The 21,989-nt window shown below is 35.8% G+C and overlaps 1 protein-coding gene across 5 annotated transcripts in view; it reads left to right on the top strand.

Annotated features, from left to right (window-relative positions):
• Positions 1-21,529, top strand: part of RPS6KA5 (ribosomal protein S6 kinase A5) — a 68,119-nt gene extending 46,590 nt beyond the window's left edge. For all 5 annotated transcript variants that reach the window (XM_052694030.1, XM_052694031.1, XM_052694032.1 and 2 more), the window contains 8 exons: positions 735-860; positions 1,463-1,596; positions 4,760-4,853; positions 7,121-7,291; positions 10,470-10,661; positions 11,272-11,431; positions 12,340-12,503; positions 13,468-21,529. In XM_052694030.1, coding sequence (XP_052549990.1) covers positions 735-860; positions 1,463-1,596; positions 4,760-4,853; positions 7,121-7,291; positions 10,470-10,661; positions 11,272-11,431; positions 12,340-12,503; positions 13,468-13,707 — 1,281 coding nt within the window. In that variant the 3' untranslated portion in view covers positions 13,708-21,529. The remainder of the gene's footprint in view (positions 1-734; positions 861-1,462; positions 1,597-4,759; positions 4,854-7,120; positions 7,292-10,469; positions 10,662-11,271; positions 11,432-12,339; positions 12,504-13,467) is intronic.
• The last annotated feature ends 460 nt before the right edge of the window (positions 21,530-21,989 follow it).

The following is a 21,989-nucleotide window of genomic DNA, read 5'->3' as shown; positions in this document are numbered from 1 at the left end:
CTCCACGCTACTAAAGAATGATTTTTACTTAGACTACACAGTCTGCATGTCAAACAGGCAAACAGCTCAAATGCAGCCTCAAATTTGGGATGAAAACTGCAGAGGTCACCAGCAGTTTACTGTTTTCTCTGCCCCCTACTTTGAGCAACTTAATGCTTAGTGTAAAGGAATACAGGATCGTATTTTGGAAATGTATGATTTGTACTGACCATTGAAAGGCCTTTATGTATGTCATAGTAATATCTGACTCATCCTGCAGTGGAAGTCACAGCTGTTCTTGTTATGCCTAAATGGGGCACATCAATAACATGAAGCTTATTTTGTCTTGCCATTTCAGACTGCCTGTTGCTTATATCACAACATAAAAACTGTTTCCTACCTTAACTTTTATGGGTGTTTGGGGAAGCCAGGTAGTTTGAATTATGAACCTTTCTTATTACTGCAGAATAATTTAAGCAATCAGATTTTTAGCCCTGTTTCCCTGAATTTTTGTATTGTTGCTATTTTACCTACAACTTTGGAGAACTGTGTAACTACTTTCAGAAGGACATCTGATCATGTCAAACATAGCAACAACACCTCATCAATAGCCAATCAACAGTTTCTGTATCATGTTATGAATGTTTTAATTTTTTTTTAATTCCATAGAAACTTCTGATATTTTGTACGCAGTATTGTAGTTTGTGTGCAACACTTTCAAGATCTGTCCTTTTCTGATGTCTCTAATTTAATAGGGATATTCTTTCGTTGCACCTTCTATTTTGTTTAAACGCAATGCAGCTACAGTAGATCCTGTTCAGTTTTATGTGGGGGATGAGCGACCTGGAACTACAACTATTGCCAGAAGTGCTATGATGAAGGTAATAATAATATCAAGACTAAGTTAATTTGGTTGACTTGGAACAGCATATAACTTTCAAAGCAGCAATCATAAGCTGTGTTACGGATTACAAAATAGTCATTATGCGTGTATCTTTTCTCTGTAATGGCTCCTCAGATGATCCAAGCATATAGTTTGCATGTGGTGCTATAAAGAAGTGGTTAAAGTTTAGTCTGAACAATGAGATGATTGTCTAGTTTTCCAGAAGACCAAGTATAATAACCTTAGATGAACACACGCTATTGTGATGTCTTCAAACTAACACATAGTTTTGTGAATAAATGTATGTATGAGCTTCTTTGATCCTGTTTGTCTGAACCTGTTGTACCTTAAGCTGTTGTTGTAGTAGTGATGCTTTATTTAGAGACTGTTTTTTTAATAACATAGGATTTACTCTTTGATTGTTAAAATAAAGTTTATGCATTTTATTAAATAGAAATTAAGATTTATATTTTATCAAAAAGAGAGCTCTTTTCATCTACATTTAAAATTGTAAAAATACTCACAAAACTTTACTCTTTGTCTTTGACTGTGTATACTAAAAGTATTCTGCAGAACTAAATACAGACAGTTTCCTAACAGGACTCTCCATTTTTTCAACATTATGAACTGGATCTGAAAGAGAAACCATTGGGAGAAGGAAGTTTTTCCATTTGTCGAAAGTGCTTACACAAGAAAACTAGCCAGGAGTATGCAGTAAAAATAATTAGCAAAAGGTATAAATATTCTATAAGACAATAAAAATATTTTCTTTGCTTACTGTCACCCATGGATTAGAATAATGCTCGCTACGTTTTTGAAGGTGGAAAATTAACTTTAAAATGATTTCCTCTTTGACATACCTCTGCAGTATCTACAGAAACATGTAGTAAACTTATCACCTTTGAAAGAATCTGAGAGTTTTTTGAAACAAAATATTGTTGTTGTTGGGAGGACACAAGAAGAAGGGCTTTTTCCTGGTTCATGCTTATATTTTATGCCGAATTTTGCTCCAAACCAGAGTTGAGGGTAAAAGGTCCTCCAGTCTTTAGAACTAAGTGAACTAAATGTAGGTTTATGGTAGCTCCTTTTTTTTTTTTTTTTTTTTTTTCTCCACTCAAGTGATTTGTGTAGGACATTGTTTTTGAAAAGTATGTGTAGTATATGTAGTTTGATTTGCTTCAGGTCTAATTAATTTGAATATGAATCTGTGTGTAAAATATAATTAGATTGTGGAGTTTTGCTTTACATCCGTTTCCTGGATGTTCTGAAGGCAGCATTTCAGTGGAGACAGCTGATTCACTTTGCTCATGGATCCCATCTGATCTTCTTCCAGAATAGATGCCTCTGGCATTTTCTTCCCAGAGGGAAATAAGGGATTATTTTGGGGTTGATTATAGGTTAATTTTGCTCAGTATTCATTATTAAATATGTCCCCAGCATGGTGTACAGTGCTGGCAGAAGAGGCAAGGGAAATGTGCAGATGTTCTACTCTCAGCATGATAGTGGTTGTTGTGGTCTCTTCCTCCAGCACATTTGACTATACCTCTGAATTAAATGTCCACTAGACTTAAGTGTTTGATCACATGCTTCTTGAATGGGAAGAGTGTAAGAAGGCCAGTTTTAAGGTCTGCTACGATTAGTGGTGACATCATTAAAGCTATTAATGGAGCCTATAGAGAGAGATTCAAACGACCAGGCAGCAGCGGTAGAATTTAGTTACCTAAACACAGGCATTGATGTAATGCTATTTTAGAATCAACTGGTGTCCTGTGAGTCCTCCAATTCACAAATCACTCTTGTGACTGCTAGATCTCTTCCAGGCTCTCCTATGCTTTGGCAACTGAATCCTGTTTGAAGTACATATTTTGGAGTGGGATAGTTTACCCTGTAAGCTTCATTAACCAGAATTTCTGTTGTTACACTGAGACTTCATATGTGCAGTAGACACCTAGGTTGGATGTTTTAATCTGAATTTCTGTCATACATCCACGCTTAGACTTTTTTTTTTCTGTGCTGCGTGTAGAGCTGCTGATTAGTACTTGCATTTCATCTTAAGGAAAAATCCACCTTAAATAATTATTGTTTTTGGATAACAATGATCAAATTAGTACGGACTTTTCACACAGGCCTAGTCTTTTAGGATGGCATCTCTAAATGATGTTACTCACAGGTTCTTTTGCTCTTTTTCCTTCATCTTGGTGGACCAGGCTAAATGAAGGTAAGAAGTGGTCTGTGTACTAACATTTTTCAGGGTTGCAGTTTGTGAGCAGACATGGAGCATGTTTGTGTAGCTCTTAGAGGTAGCAGTAAATCTGTTCTTAGAATGACACAAACTAGCCTTGAAGAAGAAACTGTTAAACTGTAAATAACATTGCTCTTAAAATCACACGAGCTCTTGCTGATAGGAGAAGTGTACTAGGTTTTTAGTAACTTCTTTTGCCTCACAGTCAGATGGTCTTTTACTCCTATCCATCAAAGGTACACAACCTGAATCCTACACATGGGCAAGCCTTTTCAAGGTTCTTGGGATGAAAGCTAAAATGAGAAATTCCTCAGTGGTCATGCTTTGTTAGTACAGCTGGATCCATCCAACAATTTAATTTTTTTCTGTTTGTCTTGAAACCCAGAGAAACAACGGAGTCCTGTAAACTTCCCTGAGTTACAGTTTCAGAGCTTCCATTTGCTTTTCATAGTACTGTCTGTCTACAAAACTGAGGTGCAAACCATTAATAGAAGGGAAATACTCAGAAAAGTCCAGACACATATTTCAAAGGCTTGTTTACATTATTGAGCCCTTTTAGCCTGTTTCCTAGGTCCACCTTCTCCTAGTAGTTTCTAGGAGGAAACAGTTATCTAAGATGGCTTTTGAATTTGCTGAGGACCTGAAATCACTTCCAGTTTAAACAAGAAAATCAACAGAGGTACAGCTTAGTTCACTTTTTGATTATATGAAGCCTGCAGAAAGGCAGAATTCTTTTGTACAAAATTCTCATTGTGGTTCTGGTCCTAATTAAGAACAACAACACAAAACCATTTCTGCAACCAGAAATGCAGAACATGTGGTGAGAAGTATTCTACCTGTGTTATCCATAAGGCCATTCCCTAAGTTAGTACAGGGCTAGCCTTCCTTACTCAAAAGGAGAGAGTTTTGGCAAAAATATTTGTGTATTTTTTGCCCCAAATATGTTAGTATATGTATTTAAAGGAAAACAAAGTGGTGTTCTTCTCAGTCAGTATTCATATAAGTGTTCGTAATGTTCAACATGTTGAAATTTTTTAGCTGTAGATATTTAAGTACTTGAAAGAGAATTGTGAGATCATTTTTTACTTTGGAGCAAGGCTCTTCTTATTTCTTCCATTTCATATTTTTACAGTCATCTGTTCCGGGTTTCCTATGTATCACGTAATTCCTATACAGATTATGTTACAGGTTTTATTTTTTTCTAGTGGGAGCTCATTATTTCTACACAGGACTGGCAGTATTTACTCCTATAAGAATGGAGAGTGTTGGGGCAATGATTTGAGTCTTCAGGATAAAGCTGAGCTAAAAGATATTTGTAGGAGCAGAGGTGAAATCAAATTGCCTTGGTCTAAGGGAAAGGTTTGTTTAAGATAGAAACTGTTTTGTGAAACCTTTTCAGCTTTTGCTGCAGTAATTTACAGTTGCATCAAAAAGTCATTTGATTTGGGTGTGGTATTTCTTAAATGTCTGAACTTGCAGGGTTACATGGATAATTTTTCTCAGGTTCTTTTGAATATGGTTTTAATTATGCTCAAGGGGTTGTAATGTTCAAAAACCTGGATAGCAAACAATTAAAAAAAATAAATAAAAAAATGTTACACTCTGTGCAGTTTGCTTGGTAAAACTGATACAAAATGTTTTCTCAATTTTTTCAGGATGGAAGCGAACACCCAGAGAGAAATAACAGCTCTGAAACTCTGTGAAGGACACCCCAATGTAGTGAAGTTGCATGAAGTTTATCATGACCAGGTATTTTGAAGCTATAATCAGCATTTGCCAAACACATTACTTGGTGTTTTCCAAGTGTATCTAGAACTTAAGCTTACTATTATTGCATAGGCAACTTTTTTCCTAGGGCTTTTTTCCAATTTTGAAGCAGAAGTTCTGTATTCAAGGGAACTAGCATTTACTTTTTGCAAATTAAAAATGTATTTGAAATTTGATCTATGTGGCTTTTTTTTTTTTCTTGCATGTAAGTAACTTTTAATGGAGATAACCAAATACTTGCTGAATTACTGAAAGTGAAAATAGATATTCTATTTGAATATTTGAGATCAGTTTAAGTTTCATTTAGTTTCAGATACCTTAGTTGCTATTTTCCTCACTATAATAATATAATAAGCTCCTCAGTATATAATGGAGATTGGCCCCTGGTTTGAACTATTCTGCAGAGGTCCCTTCCGACCTGAACTATTCCATGATTTAAGTGTACAGTCTTGTAACCTGCTGTGGGTTCTCTTAACTCTTCACAAATCCCAAACTATCCCCATCATGCTGTTTAAGCAAGGACCAGCAAAATGTTGAAGTGGGGCACTTCTGAAATGAGCTGAGCATGTGAAAAATGACAAGAAAAGTCCTTCAGAGAGGAGGTTCAGCATGGCTTCACCAAGAGAAAGTCATGCCTGACCAGTTTGGTGGCCTTCTATGTTGGAGTGTCAGCATCAGTGGACAAAGAACTCATCCTTGGCAGTATCCCTGTGGAGAAGGATCTGGGGTCCTGGTGGATGAAAAACAGTATAAGCCAGCAGTGCATGCTTGCAGCTAGGAAGTTAGGAAGTCCAATGGTATCCTGGGCTCCATCAGAAGAGGGGTGGCCAGTAGGGACAGGGAGGTGATTGTCTCTCTCTACTCTGCCCTTGTGAGACCCAATGTGGAGTACTGCATCCAGGTCTGGGGCCCCCAGTACAGGAAAGATGTGGTGCTGTTGGAGAGGGTCCAGAGGAATGCCACAATCTGGAGCACCTCTCTTATGAAGATAAGCTGAAGGAACTGGGCTTGTTCTGCCTGGAAAAGAACCTCATTTTGGCCTTCCAATATTTAAAAGCAGTTTACAAACATGAGGGAAATCAACTTTTTACACAGGTAGATAATGATAGGACAATGGGGAATGGTTTTAAACTAAAAGAAAGGAGATTTAGATTAGATGTCAGAGGGAAGTTCTTTACTGAGAGAGTGATGAGGGACTGAAACAGGTTGCCCAGAGAAGTTGTGGATGCCCAGTCCCAGGAGGTATTTAAGGCCAGGATGGATGGGAAGCCCTAGGCCATCTGATCTAGTATTTAATCTAGTGACTGGTAGCCCTGCCTTTTCCAGAGAGAGGTTGGAATTGGATGGTCCTTGAGGTCCCTTCTAATCCAATCCATTTTATGATATGATTCTATGATTCAAATTAGATATCACGAAAAGGTTTTTCACCAAGAGGGTGATCAGCACCCCCAGAACAGGCTCCCCAGGGAAGTGGTCATAGCACTGAGCTTGCCAGAATTCAAAAAGTATCTGGACTGTGGTCTCTGATATGTGGTCTGAATTTTGGGTGATCCTGTGTGGTGGCAGGAGCTGGACTCTGATTTCTATCTGTCCTTTCCCACTTGGGAACACAATATTCTGAAGTCCAGAACTGATTGAAATTATCTGGTCTTGATATTTCTCCAATTTGTCTAAAGAAACTCCAGTTTTTAACTTAATCTAATGTCAGTTTGATCAAATTAGTAATCCAACCTTAGAGTATTACTTAGTTATGTTTAGCAAACCACAGAAAGTTTGCTAGTGAAAATATCCTTATTCTTTCCAACTTTCGTCTGTTCTGAAGATATAAAGAAAAAATGCAAGAAAGGACGTCTGAGAAGCACTACTAGCAATAGGACTAGTGGACACATTGTGCTTCTGAGAAGTCTTGCCTCTTTCTGTTTACAAAGCTATCCTGTTCCTTAATATGTAAAGACTGCACCTTTCCTTCCTATGTATTTCTGTGAAATTGATTTTTTTAACCTCTTCCCTTGAGCATGCTATACTTGGCTTTCAGATGTTACATTGTTACTGTATTTCAGGGGAAGGAAATCTAGTAGCCACCACAGGCTTACACCCATTGACTTTTGAGAATGCTGATTCCACTTTCTGGTCCTGATGGAGCTTTCTGGGAAGCATACTATTCGTTCCATGGCAAGAAATTTGAAGTGCAGCCAATGTGTGCTAATGCGTGCATTTCTAATATCCTGTCTTTTTCCTTATGGTTTTAGCTTCACACTTTTCTAGTAATGGAATTACTGAAAGGAGGAGAATTGCTTGAACGTATTCAGAAGAAGCAGCATTTCAGTGAGACAGAAGCTAGTCATATTATGCGCAGACTTGTTTCGGCAGTGAGCCACATGCATGATGTAGGAGTGGTCCATAGAGATCTGAAACCTGAGGTATAGTGACTTGTAAGAACTTAATACTGAAACATGTACATTTTTCTGCTGCTGTTTCTTCTTTTTTTTTTATCAAGTGGTATCCCTTCCGCAGGCATTTTTCTGCTCTTAGGTAAAAATAACTGTTGGGAAGCATTTTGAGTTTTGTTAGAAAGAAAAATTACATTATAACGTGTTTGAAAACATTCTTTACCTATTTGGGGAACAGTTTTTGCTAGTGGTAAGTACACTTACTATATGAAGCAATCCATAAGCAGAGTGAGGTTGCTTGGTTACCTTGTACATTTTCACCTTTTTTTTTTTTAATCTTAATTCACTTGGTGAGGCTTCTTTTGGAAGTGACTGCAGCACTCTTGTACCATCTTACTCTCCCAGTTAAACACAGAATGAACTAATGGAGGTGTGTGATTAAGTAGTTTCTCAAGATGGAAAAAATGATATTGTTTCATATGTATTTTTAAGGAATTATTGTTCTGAGTATTAATGGTATTGTGCAGCAGCATCTTGCCTTCAAGACGTTTTTGTTTACTGTGATACAGCTGACCACTGGTTTTATTCTGCTTCGTGGAGCCAATGTTTGTTCCTTCTAGTGTTTTTTTGCTTTTTGCCAGCAAAAAGATGTTACATTTGTTTAGCCTAGGAATGGTGTAGTTTCATGTTAGTTTGTCCAGTAAGGATGCTATATTGTATTGGTGATTACAGTCAGCTCATGTCATTAAATAGCTATGCTGTTTGTATCTGGAGTTTAAAATGATCTACAGTCCTTACAGTTTCATCCTTTTGTAACATACATTCTGGTATTTATTTAGTTAGAATTCTACGTGTGAAGAAGACTTCTAGATGTTAGTATTTAAATGCTAAACCTATGTTTGAAAGCATCTCTACTAAATAAGCAGTGAAATAAAGAAGAGCTATAGTGAAATTCTGTGTGTCAGAATGTTGCAAATGTAACTCTCTGAAAAACTTTTTGCTTACACCATTGAGGAAACAAAACAGCTTTTGAAACAAGTCCTTGTTTTGAAACAAGTCCTTGTTGAAAGAATGAAAAATAGAAATCCATTCTCTCTTACTTTTCTCCCAGTTTTACTCTCACTGCTAACTTGAATATAAAGGCCAGATTCTGTAAAGCAGGGCTTCTTTCGGCCGTGTCGTATGTTGAGCAGTCTTTGGTTCTATATCATATTCAAGAAGAGAAGCCTGGAAAGTCCAAGTTAGGAAGGGTTAGCAAACAATTTACAGAAAGCATTTCCTCTACAGAGTTGGACTTAACCAACCCGTCTCCTTCCTGCTTTTTGTTTTGAAAGTTACTATTTTAGGTTCAGGCATGAACTTAGTATGGGATATGCAGGTTTCCCAATATAGATGTGGTTAGTGCACCTTTCTGTCAAAATATATATATAAAAAACTATTGTTCTTCTAACAAGTCCAGTCACATTTGTTTGATGTTCAGCTTTGGCATCTGAACTGTTACTGGTAAATCTACTTTTAAAAATGGAACTGATTATGTGTCAGTAAAGATGGGGCTTCTTTTTACTAGTGTGGACTGGAAGGCTCTTCTGTTTAAGCAGTAGCAATTAGAACGCATATATTGCTTTGCAAAATGGAGAAGTACTGGATAGGAAAAAAAAAATCAGAAATTACAGAAGAAAGGAATTAATGAAGCATATGTGACCATTTAGAGGCATTCAGTAGAGGATTTGAGGATTTTTTTTACTGTGAAGTAATCATTAATCTGTGAATTGGGCTCTAAGGATATTAGGAAAAAATATACCAAGACATAACTAATCACAGAATTGTAGGAATTGGAAGAGGCCTCTGCATGTGGCAGGGGAGCTGGAGATCCATGATCCTTGAGGTCCCTTCCAACCCTAGCCATTCTGTGAGTTCATCAAGTGCAACCCCCTGCTAAAGCAGGCTCCTTACAGTAGGTTGAAGCGATGTGGACTGTAGCTTTGGGGTCTTGGTGAAGTACAATTTATTTACCTCATCAATAAAGGAATCTCAACCCAACTATATCTTTCTTGCCATATGTAACCAATTTCATTTTCAGCTCAGGACAGATTGTTTTAACCAATATTGTTAAAATTGAAATTGCCACGTTGCATGTAGCATATGTCATGGTGAATGCTCTCAGGTTCTCCTTGTTGATCTTCTTGCAGTCTAGGAATTGATTTTTTTTCTCCTTCTGAATGAGTTTGAAAATAATTGTTTCATGTTCAGTCATTCAACTTTTGTATTAGAAAAATACATAGGGCTGTAGGCTTTCCTAGCATTGAAGAGGTCAAACAGTGAAGATAACAGCGGATTTTTGCTCCCCGCTGCTCTCTCAAAAGTTCAAGGAGAAGTAGAAATCAGTAATAATTAATCTCTGCCTCAGCTATTTTTCCTAAGCTTCACTCTTGTGTATCCCTTGAGAAATACACACAGAGAAAAGAATAGATCTTAAATCTTCTCCTGAACTGACAACAACTTGTCTTTCTTCAAGGCTAAAGTGCTGTATTTCGTATATAAAGCTGAAATTCTTGGCAACAGCTAAAATCAAGTTTTATTACTTTTGATGTTCTGTTCTGTGACCTTCTATGCCTAAACACTGATGTTCATCAGAAGTCTCACTGAAAGTATATCTCTGCTTTTGAGGTCCATGCCACTTTCTAGTACTCAGTCTTTTACTTCCAGATTATTCTTTTGTGTTATTGTGCTGTCATGGCAATATGGCTTCAGCCTGTTACCACCTGAGGACCAAAGTCTATTCAGTTGCAAGACAAGGCATGCAAGAATAGTTCCACACACACTAGAAAATGATCATTCACAGTATGCCAGAAGAAAGTGAAAGCTTAAATAAGATCTACTTTTTTTTCCTGTGGAAAAGGCAATTCTTCTTTTCATGCGTTCATCTTTGGTACTTTGCCTTTACATTTTTTCTTGTCTGTGTTTGCCTAATTGTTTTTCTTGCTAGTCTTTGCTGAATACATTTTCATTAATACTCTTGGATGGCTGGCCAATCCACACCTTGTATTTTCTTGCATTTCTAAGTATTTGTACTTTTCAATTTTTTCCGTTGTCTCCCAATGCCCCTTTGTATAATTTTTTCTTTAGTTATAAGTGTAGAAGAATATCTAATAGGGTCTTCTGAAAAATTTTCTAATTAATGCTAATAATGGTATTGTTTGCTTCTCAGAATTTGTTGTTTACAGATGAAACTGATAATTCAGAAATAAAAATAATTGATTTTGGCTTTGCTCGATTAAAACCACCTGACAATCAGCCTCTTAAGACTCCATGTTTTACTCTGCATTATGCTGCCCCAGAGCTCTTTAATCACAATGGTTATGATGAATCTTGTGATCTCTGGAGTTTGGGAGTCATTCTGGTAAGTGAATGGGTTTTTAAATTGTAACTTTATTATAAATGCTTACTTTTTACTAAAATGCGAAAGATTTAAAACTGTTTCAGATTTGTATTGGGTAGATGGGACATTCAAGTGAGAAGAAACTGCTGCTCAAATAATAGATTCCAAAGACAGATACTTTCTAGGAGTAAAGATATATATATTTTTTTCCTAAGCAGTACATTTATTTCAGTATTTCTGGGAGTTGAAAAATACTGTATTAATACAGTCTGGTTTTTAAAAAGAAACATTTTTGTTAGGAGATTTTACAGGCATCTGTAGTCTTCTGAGAGTTTCAGTTCAGAGAAGGAATCAGCCTGTATTTTGAAATACAGAAAAGCATTTTCAAGAAAAGTAAGCTTGGTCTAAATACCATCATGTTTGTACTGTGGTTTCCTGTAGCTTACAAATACTTTTTCTAATAAGGGCTCCATTGAATGTCTTGTGCGTTTAGCATTTTCTATAGCTTTGAAAATGTGCCAGTCAGTGTTCTTTTATATAGTGCTGGTGATGCTGTATAAATGACAGTAACTACTGTGTAGAGTCTTCAGTAAGTGTGTTGTTTGTTAATGTTATTTTGTTCTCGTGGCAGTATACAATGTTATCAGGACAAGTACCATTTCAGTCTCAAGACAAAAGTTTAACATGTACTAGTGCATTGGAAATAATGAAAAAAATAAAGAAGGGAGAATTTTCCTTTGAAGGGGAAGCTTGGAAAAATGTTTCTGAAGAGGCCAAAGAGTTAATTCAAGGTAGGTATCCACCAATACTTTGTTTTTTCTATTTCCAAAGGTAACATTTCAGTTAGTGCTATCTAGTACCTGAGTGCTGTGTCTCACCTGACAGAGTAGCTTGAGCTACGAGTTTTAGTCACAGTTGGTACATACCAAAGTGGGATTCAGGATTGTACACATATGCTGGGCAGAGAGCTAATGTAGTAAGATGTTAATTGAAGGTTAATCCTTGAATTTCCTGGAGTAGGAAATAATTGCAGAGGTTTAGAAAAGGTGAAGTCATTTTAAAGTATGTTTAAAAGCAGAAAAATTGTTATATTTTGGTTTTGTGAAAATGCCAGGTTTGTTGGTAAGATACCTGTTTTGAAAATAGAGCTTTTTCAGAATAAAATGTATTACTGTCTTTTCCTTTGAAGTGTGTCTTTGAATGAGTGTGTCAAGACTACTGTATTTCTGAGCTGCTTTTTTTTGTTGTTGTTTTTTTTTTTTGCATTTGCTATGCTTTGTGTTCCCGTTAGCCAATGTAGGCATCTAATTAAGGCATTTTAGGGAGAAGTTCTGAGTCAATAGAAGCAGGCTTAGAAGGAGTCTTTGAGCCAATAATGTAGACATATCCAGATTCAGACCTCAGTGGATTGTGCTGAGAATCTGGATTGCTTTCTCGGACTTCACTCTAGACATGTTGTAAGTGACTCAATCCTCTTGTAGTTTACAATTCATGTGAAAAGAGATGAGTTATCAAGCATGTAACGATGTCTTGGTTTTAATGATTCTTTTACAGTGAATGATGGTATAACATTGTGTAAATTTTATCTAGAATAAGCATTGGCCTACGTGGGATAAATATTATCATGACTTAATTATCAAAGCAATGCATTGTCTCTTAAAAGAGGACAAATGAAGAGAATGTAATATATTTCTAATAGGACTTCTGACAGTGGATCCAAACAAAAGAATTAAGATGTCCAGTCTGAGATACAACGAATGGCTTCAGGATGGCAGCCAGCTGTCATCTAACCCCCTAATGACTCCTGATAACTTGGGTTCTTCAGGCGCTGCAGTGCATACATATGTCAAAGCCACTTTTCATGTAAGTTATGAAAAATCTTCTGTTATGTAACAAATCTTGTAATTTGCTAATCTAGATTTTTGTATGTTTTCTTCTTAAATAAAAGTATTTGTCCTTGTAATTCAGTGATTCCTTAACTGATTTTTTTCCCCTCTGCACCTAACGTTTGAGTAAGTACAGTGAAAATATGAATGATGAGACAAAAATGAATTTCTTGAAGACATTTATATTAATGAGGTTTTTGGGGTTGAGAGACAACTGTTCATGAAATATCTAGAAAAATATTCTGTTTTTTAGAAAAATATATTGAAAGACCATCTAGTTTTTGTAGAAGGGAAAAGGAAGTTTCTGCTTCAGTCACTAGAATTCTTATCCTTCTCATGGTTATGAAATCAAGATTATATTTTTTGTATGTATGTATTTATATTTTAAGTATTATGGATACATTTTAAGTAGATCTGCTCATCTACCAATATATGTTTATTAAGTAAGTTTGAATTTCAGCCATGTTGTACAAGCATGGTGTTGATTCTCATTATTCCTTCTACAGAAAATGGACTGAAATTGTGCATTTTTGTGCTGAAGTACTTGTTTTTTTGAGAGGTCTCAATAATGCAAAATAATTTGAGCAGAAGGAAAAGTTTTATTTAACCAAGTGTACTTCCTGAAAATATAGTCTTAATGTAGTTTAAGTCTCAAAAAAAAAAATAAAATTAAAAATTCTTAAACTTAGAAGAACAGGGAAGGAAAAATGCCAGTTAATGTTATGTATTACTCAGATATGGATAATGACAAATTGTATTTTTAAATATATGTAAAGGCTACTAAAATTACTGATATAACTAAAATAATTAGTAATAATCTGTCAAGAAATTACAGTTTATCTTATAATTTACCGCTGAGTACTCATTAAAATCTATTAGTCTATTCGTAAAATGTCTTATACCTCCTAAAAACATTAGAATTACCTTTTATTTTTAAACAGGCCTTTAACAAGTACAAAAGGGAAGGATTTTGTCTCCAGAATGTTGACAAGGCACCTCTTGCAAAGAGAAGAAAAATGAAAAAAACGAGTACAAGCACAGAGACACGTAGCAGCTCCAGTGAAAGTTCACATTCTTCTTCCTCTCATTCTCATGGTAAAACTACACCTACAAAGACACTGCAGCCAACAAACCCTACAGACAGCAATAACCCAGAAACTATCTTCCAGTTCTCTGACTGAAAAGCAGAGAATGTTTTGTCTTGAAGATTTGCGTGGTTATAAACTGGGCAGTACCTTTGTCTTCTCCCACCCCTCCTCCCTGTGGCTTACAGGCCACAGAAATATGTCCGCCGCTTTAGTAATGTATTTTAGTCAAACCTTTTTAGCTTCATATTTCAATAGGTTTCTTTTTAGCATTACGTTTGGTATCACTGGATATGGTATAATACTGTATTACAACCAACATTTTATTCACTTGGGATAAATTACTAGTCTGCAGTCAGGCTCCTCATAGTAAGGAGCTATTCTGCCCTTGGTACAGCTTGGAGGAAACCTGTTTCTCAGCATCAGAATCTTCCGCCCAGTTTCTTCTCTGCTATTAAAAGAAAAGAAAACTCTGTAAAACATAGAACTCTTGAATCTTCTGCTTAAATAAATATGTCCAGCTATGTGAAGAATCTCATAGCATTTGATTCTTCCTGTACATAAGGAATGATTGGTACAATCCACCAAAGAAGTGAAGTACTCAAAGGCCTCTTAAATTTGGGATTACATTCTATGCCATTTATTTGAATTTTAGGAACAAAATGAAGTATTATGCAACTCTTAAGTTGCATTAAAAAGTTGCTCCATGTATCTTGTTTTAAACAATTGAGAATATCTTAGATTTTATTTATTTAATTTTTTAGAAAACATCTAGAGTAAAAGATGCCTAAGGTGATGTGTCTAGTACTGTGATACAGTAATTTTTATTTCTACTTTTTGAAGTTAATAACTTTTAAAATGTTTTACAGATTCTAAAACATAATGATATTACAGAAAGTGAAATTTCATATTGAATGTTTGAAAAATGGTCACGTGTTAAAATATCTATTTCAAGAATTAATTATAATTTATATTTTCTTTTTATATTTACACAAGAACTTTAAAATACTGAGATTTTTTTTAAAAGGCAAAAACTCCAGTTTCAGCATTTGTTATTATAGGGTCCATACAAATACATACCAAGTTATTTGAATTTTGCATTGTGCAAATACGTCAGTATAATAGTGACTGTAAAATATTAGAATATATGTTTTCTTCTTTGCACTTTATAACATCAAAATGAGATGTTTTATAATAAAGTGCACTCAGATTTCTCTTCCTACAAGGTGCTGAGCACTGTTTTATTGGATTGAGTGACCTGAAATCCACATTTTGTGGTGGTTGTGGTCATTGTGAAGGAGAATTCTATACTTTGCAGGAGTGAATCCCTGTATATTATTCGCTGTTTCCATTCCTTACTTAAAACTGCAAAACTCTTTCTATCCTGCTTTTACATTGTATATAACAAATACTAGACCTGGGCACCTTGTGTGTAATGTAGTTGTTAACAACTTATGCACTGGGAATACTAAAGGGAAATTATATTGAACACTGTGCTTCACAACTTGTTCACTGTGGTGTTCTACAGTGAAGTATTTCCTACTGTGATAGTATAGTATGTACATAACTGTTTGGAATCATAAATGTGACTTACAGAAACATCAGCATAAACTTTTGAATCAGCATATTTTATAAATTTATGGAGAGCTCTTTTATTGCTCGTATTCTCCATGTCTAGAGACAACTCCAATTTTGCAAATGCTTAGATGTAAGTTTCCACTAAAGTCAGAGCAAGTCATTGTGTAAAGTCAATTAAATGCCTAAATGTCTGTGATGGTAGAATAATTGACATGAGGAATTTGTTAAAAGCTTGTTCTACTATGAAGTAAACTTAATCCAAACCCTATGCAAAAAAAAAAAAAAAGATATAGAAATTGTTTATATCAGTGGTTTTATTTATAGAATTACATCAGATATCAGTATTGACAGATACAATACATCCATGTTTACAGGGATTGTGTGTATCAAAACAAGGCTTTGAAGCCCAACATGTTTGTTCTGTGTTTCTTTAATATTAATAATGGCATTCTGAGGTTTTGGAATTGCTCATGTGAAATAGTTTACTACTTTCTTGATGTGAATGTCAACAGTAATTGCAGCATTAATTTCAGGTTGATGTGAATATTGAGATTTGCACTGTTTATGTAGAGGTAGTGTATTTAAAGATCAGTATATGTGCTAATAACACAACCGATTTTAAGTGGCTGATGTTAAAATATTGAAAAATAATTGTCAATGTAATATATTCAGGTTTGCTTTCTGAATGCTCTCTTTGGAAGTGATCTCAATAGTGAAAATGGCTCACTTGTAAAAGAATACTTTCCCTCTCCCCAATAAACTTGCTGTAAATACAAAAACAACAATCCACAATTAATACTTATTGTGTAGACAGTACAAGTAAATTGAGGGAGGGAGAGAAGGTTGTTCTTAAATTTTATACCTTAAGGAGTTCTTGGAATTTATTGTTGTCTTAGTGAGGAAAAAAAACAAAAAAGCAATTTTGGGTTTGATTTCTTTCAAGAGTAGCAAAAAATCGTTTGGATACCAAATAGTTCTGGAATATTTTGACCCTTGTGAAATAACTTTTTTTAAAGTGAGAAGGATCATACATTTGTTTCTGTCTTGGGAAATTTAAGCTGATGCCTGACAAACTGATGAAACGAGAAAAAGAAGATTCATACGAGAAACTGTATGCTGCAAATGATGGCTGTGTTGTCTGGTGTTGGCTTTTTTTTTTTCCCCACACAGGTATTGAGAGATTGTTGTGAATCTAAAATTATTAGATCACTTGCATCAAATACAACTTTTACTCAATAATATTTCTCTTTCTTCTTTGTGCTCTACCAGTAGTTATTTAATAAAAAAAAACATTAAAAACAGGATGGTTTTTTTGGTCTGGGTAAGTACTCCTAGCTGTTGACTTGCATTTGCTCTGAACCAGTTACTTGGGACAGCTGAAATATTATCACCTCTGACTTTCTACTGCCTCTGGGTAACAGATCTCTTATATTGGACACTAAACTGCTTGGGTTTATAGATAGGCATCTTTACATAAACAACTTCTGTTTACACTGATAAAACTGGATTTGCAATCTAGGCAGCTCAAGAGTAGGTTCACTTCTTGTTCAAATGCAGGAGGCTATTTACTCATGGCAGAAAGATGTTCTGTCTCAGCTTAATCTGTTGCCCAGCCTGGCACTCAAAGTATATGATAAACATGGACCAAATTTCTAATATTCATACCACTATTTCAAATCTGAAATATACAAGCTAATCTTGATTATTACTTATACTTTTTATTGCCATCTTAAAGAAGTGTTAGACTGTAAATTGTTTATACTCAAATTTCATTTACAGTGCTGCTATGGGTCAAACAGCCTTAATGTCTAGTAATGATTTTTCTTTACTACTATCACATGTGACACAGTCAGCAATGTTGTGGGCAGATTTCTCTGAAGATTCTTTGAATATTTCTTATCATTAAAGATGTTTATATTAGCCTTAAATGTACTAACTACTATGTTGCTAAAGCTATTTCTTTGTGATATTTCTTGAAATGCAGATATTAATAATGTTAAAGGTTTTAGAGAAACACAAAGAAGGTTATATTTTTACTGTTCCTCTGACTTAGTGAAGTTTCTACCCTTTTTGTAAGGAAAAGCAAGTGAAATGTTTGTTTCTTGGTAGAATGATCTGGGCATTTGGCATTTGTATTGTTTACAGCTACAGAAAATATCTTGATTAAAATACTGTATTAACAGTTCTGAGAGAGAGCATAAAAATACAGTATTGCATCAGAATGATTTGAAACCTCTGAGTTGGCAGTGCTGATGTGTGTATTTTCTCTGCCCTTTGCCATGGCTGCTTTTTGGAACAAAATAATGGTACCTGCGCAGCCATGTTCTCTTGCGCTCCTCCAGGAGCAGAATGCTGTCTTGGTTAAGAAAAAATTTAAAATTCACATGATTCTCTTATACATTTTATTAGTTCTGATGAAGTGTTGTAGAAGTCTCTTAATGTTTCCAGTACGTATTATGTGCATGCGTGTAGATTCATGCTCTGTTGCACAAATCAAGGCCTCAACTGAAAGTAATAGACCTTTTTTAAGAGACCCTTTACTTACTGTATGAATTCTTGACTTGCACAGACTCAGAGGAGCAGACAAGGGGACTGCTGCAGAAGAGGAAGAAGGTTAAGGGAGATCAGTAATGAGAGGCTTCAGGTGACTTTTTTGTTATTCATTAGGTATAATTCCAGGTATTTTTATAACAAATCTTACTGTTTTCATTCTTTTTTTCCCGTATATGACAGTCTTTCACTGAATTTTACGTTGCGTAACGTTGCATTCCCTTCCTTCAGGAGATAGCATGCTTCTGCTTCTGTGTCTTTATCTTTGTTTACCTGTCAGAAATGCTTCTGAGTTAGCTCCCTTGATCCACAGGGCTCTGGAGTCTGCAAAAAGTAATAATGCAGGCTATTGGCTAGCTCTTGCCCACTCTCTGTCGGTTTTATGTATTGCTTTTTCAATACATACTGGGTGTTCAGAGCACCTACATAGGAAAGACGATCTAGGAATCAGGATCATTCCAGTACTGTGTACTAGGACAGAGTAGTGATGCTCTCAATTACTTAAACTAGTGGGAGTAGTCTTGTCTGTTGTGCCTGGATGCAGTAAGAGCAGAGAAATGTAAGACACCTGAAATTATGTGAATTTGAATAAAGCACACTTTTTTAATGGTCTTCATGTTCTTTTTGGTGGAAAGGAAAATTCCAGATTTCTTGGGAGTCAGTGGTAAGTGAGATGAGATGGTACAGACTGGTTTGGAAGCCTGTCACCCTCAGGGCTGTTCCTGATCTTCCTGGGCCCCCAGCTCTGGACTTTTCCTGGTTCGGGTGTTATTACCTCTCAGCCAGCCTGTGTTCTGTCAACTTCACTGAGACATCTTGGTGAATGCTGATAATAAAAGGGATTGTTTTTGAAGTAGCAGTGAAACACTGCAAAACTTAATGCATTACTGCAATTTTTGAAAGCTTGTATTCTGTTCAAATGTAGAAAGGAGTCCCTGCTATTCACACGTGTTGGCAACTAATCTGGCTGTATCAAAAAAATAAAAAAATAAAAAATCCTGTGGAGTTATGCTAAATTCTTTTGAAATGCTAACAATAAAGCCAAGAAAAGCAGAGCTCTGTAATTGCTAAGGAGCTCTTAAAAAACCTGTCACAGATGAAACTACAAGTTGATTGCAAGCTTGCTGCATTTTTCTCAATACAAACGTAATTTTACTCTTGTCAACAAATCAAACTTCATCAAATCTTTAAAATTGGGATCTCATTTATGTTTGTTTGATTTTCTTTGTCATTGTTCTTTTAAAATGCATTATTCTCTTTGTATGATTGTGACAGAAGGCTTATTTTCATAAGGAAGAGGAAAATCTAAGGTTTTGGGATAAGGCCTTGTGACCTACCAAAAGAATTCTTCTGGGAAAGGTAATCACTGTTCTTTGCTAGTTTAGTTTTACATAGATCTATATTACTAATATTTGCAGACCATAACAAAATTTATCTTAGTGCATTTTATATCAGTTCTGAGTGTAATCTTGTGTTTGACACTTTTCAAGTCTGCTAAAATATGTTTCATGTATAAACCAGTTTTTGTAATTATGGCAAAGTGAGAAGAAAGGAGGAAAAAAGTTTGCAGTCTGTGATGCAAAAAAGGGACAGTGCTGAAGGTTTGCTCCAAGTTGTGTTTACAAGTGACAAGGAAATCAAAGTACCATTGTATGGTCTGAAGGAATGTACTCATACTTAAGTCTTTATCCTGTTTCCTTTTAAAATAAGTGTATTGTGAGGAAGAGAAACTAAATTAATTCACGAAAATAGTGAGTCCTCAAATCTTTTCTCTGATGTCTCTTTAGTGATTTCTCCTTTGAATATGTAGCTCAGCTATACATAATACTTACTCTCTTAAAGCTATGCATACTTGAGGAAACAGGATTCCACTGTATCTTTATTGTACAGTGATTGTGTAAATCAGAACTCAAGGTGCTATATCCCTGCTGCTGTAAAGGTCAAGTGTTAATACTATTCTGTATAATTTATTTGCCACATCAGGCCACTTGGTGTGATTTAAAGACTGTCAGACTGGAAGGAAAAGTTGAGATCTCTTTCAAGGGAACACCGAAGTGAGAGAGAACAAGCCTTTAATCGTAACTCACATCTGTATTGCAAATGTGAATAAAAGTTTGGCATTGGCTTTCAACCTTGGCAGTCTAATCATCAAGGTGCTGGGGCAGCAAATTTTGTTGCTTCCAAATGTCATAGGATTGCCAAGGTTGGAAAAGACCTCTGAGATTATCCACACCCTATTGCACTGATCTCCTTCACTTATAGAGAAGAAAATCTGCAGTATTGTTTTTTATTAGTCTTTTACCAGAATGCCAGTAGAATATATCCTCTATAATTTCCTACCTTTACCTTTTGAAGTTGTAAATGCAGGAATACATTAGTGAGGAATTCTGACAGCTAGTTATAAAGGAGCAGGCTGTGTTAATTTGCACTAAGTTGAACAGGACGTGCTATTTCTTGTTCCAGTGTTGGCAGGGAGGGAGAAGAGGCAAAGAAATGCAAAAAAGGAGTATTGAGCTCATAATTTACAGGACATTCTGATTTCAAAGAATTGTTTTTGAAGAATGTACTAAAGATCCTTTCAAACTTTTTGAGGAAAAAAAAAAATACTTACCTATCAATGTTTTTCTTGGAGGGGAGTGGTGCCATTGTCTAACTTGTAAGGCATCAATACGTACATGTTCAGTCTTGATTTCCTTAACTCATTTTATACCATTTTTCAAGGGATTATAGTGAAGTAAATGCTTATCTCCAAAATTCTTAGTCATGTCAAAAAATGCAAAACTTTGCAGCAGAATTTTACCAAAAAGGAAGCTGAAGAATTTTAATAATTTATTTTACCCAGCTTTGGGATATTCAGGAAATGAAATGTGGATTTATTTATTTATTTATTTTTAATGTGGAAAAAAGTAGAAGAGGTGTGACCATTCTGTGAATGCAGTAATGGAAGAAAAACAAGCCGTTTGCTGGAAGACATCTCCAAAAGTCATCAGATTTTTGCAGATCCGGGTGCTGGTTGAATGTTCTTCTCTCTAAAGCTGTTAAAGCTTAACCAGGCTGATCCAGAGGATGGTAAGCTCAGCCTGGTGTCCTGCCTGTCAGAATTATTGGCTTATGAAAATCTATTGGTGGAGCTTCTCCCTTAAGAGGTACTTCCCTTTACGTGCCAGTCTTACTAACCTCCAAGGAATGAACAGCAGCTTTTGAGTTGATCATGTCCTTTGTCTGTGTTGGGATGATAACTCATAATATGTTTTGATCTTCAGTCTATTTTCTTTTCCAGGTCATGGTGTTCAGACATAAGAAAACAGTTTTTTGTTGCCTTAAATTGTGTGGGTAACCACTGTGGTGGCTTCAAAGTTAGTGCAAAGCAATCTAAAGAAGTACATTATGTCATTATGAACAACTCAGGCCCCATCTGCAGTATGGCATCCTGGCCTGGAGCCCCCAGTAAAGGAAGGATGTGGAGCCCTTAGAGTGGGTTCAGAGGAGGGCCACTAAGATGATCAGAGGGCTGGAGCACCGCTGCTATGAGGAAAGGTTGAGGGAACTGGGTTTGCTTTAGCTTGGAGAAGAGGAGGCTCCAAGGAGACCTCATTGTGGCCTTCCAGTACTTGAAGGGAGCATATAAACGGGAGGGGGAACCTTAGTTTCCCTTAGGAGAGGCTTTTTGAACTGTGCACAGCATAAAGCAGTATTGGTATTCTCCTGGATAGCTGGTGATCTTGCATGCCTGTTGTTCCACTGACACATAAAGTCACGCTGGTAACTTTTTGTGAAAAAAAAGTTAAAACTGAGTATGAATTTTATGCACATGGTACTCAGATGAATCCAGCTTTGTAGGTAGTAACGCAAGGTGTCTGTTGTTAGTTATGCACTACTTCTGTGGCAGGAGGGAGAAGTTTCCGAACTACTTTCTAGAGTAGACTGATAGAATTTGTAACAGCTTAGACTGATCCAATCTCCAGCACTGTCAGGAGCTTGACTTAAAAAAAAAAAAATAATAAAAAAATAAAAAAAAAAAATATGAATATGCCTGTGCTGTTATCAGTATATTTAAAAACAAACAACAGAAACCAAAACACACACTCTTCCAGGATACATGTGGGCTAAGTGCGTTATGCAGTTTTGGGGTTTTTAGGAGAACAAAAAACACTCATTACTCTGTTCTTTTCATGAACTGTTTATGTTAACCCTTTTAATTCAATTTCTTCTAGTCTTTCTAGCTTAAGATGCACTGGTTAATGAATATT

Source organism: Tympanuchus pallidicinctus, unplaced genomic scaffold (assembly GCF_026119805.1).
Source record: "Tympanuchus pallidicinctus isolate F22 unplaced genomic scaffold, pur_lepc_1.0 scaffold3, whole genome shotgun sequence".
Taxonomy (NCBI): Eukaryota; Metazoa; Chordata; class Aves; order Galliformes; family Phasianidae; genus Tympanuchus; species Tympanuchus pallidicinctus.
The sequence above is the reverse complement of the archived record's forward strand: the minus strand, read 5'-3'. Positions and strand labels throughout refer to the sequence as shown.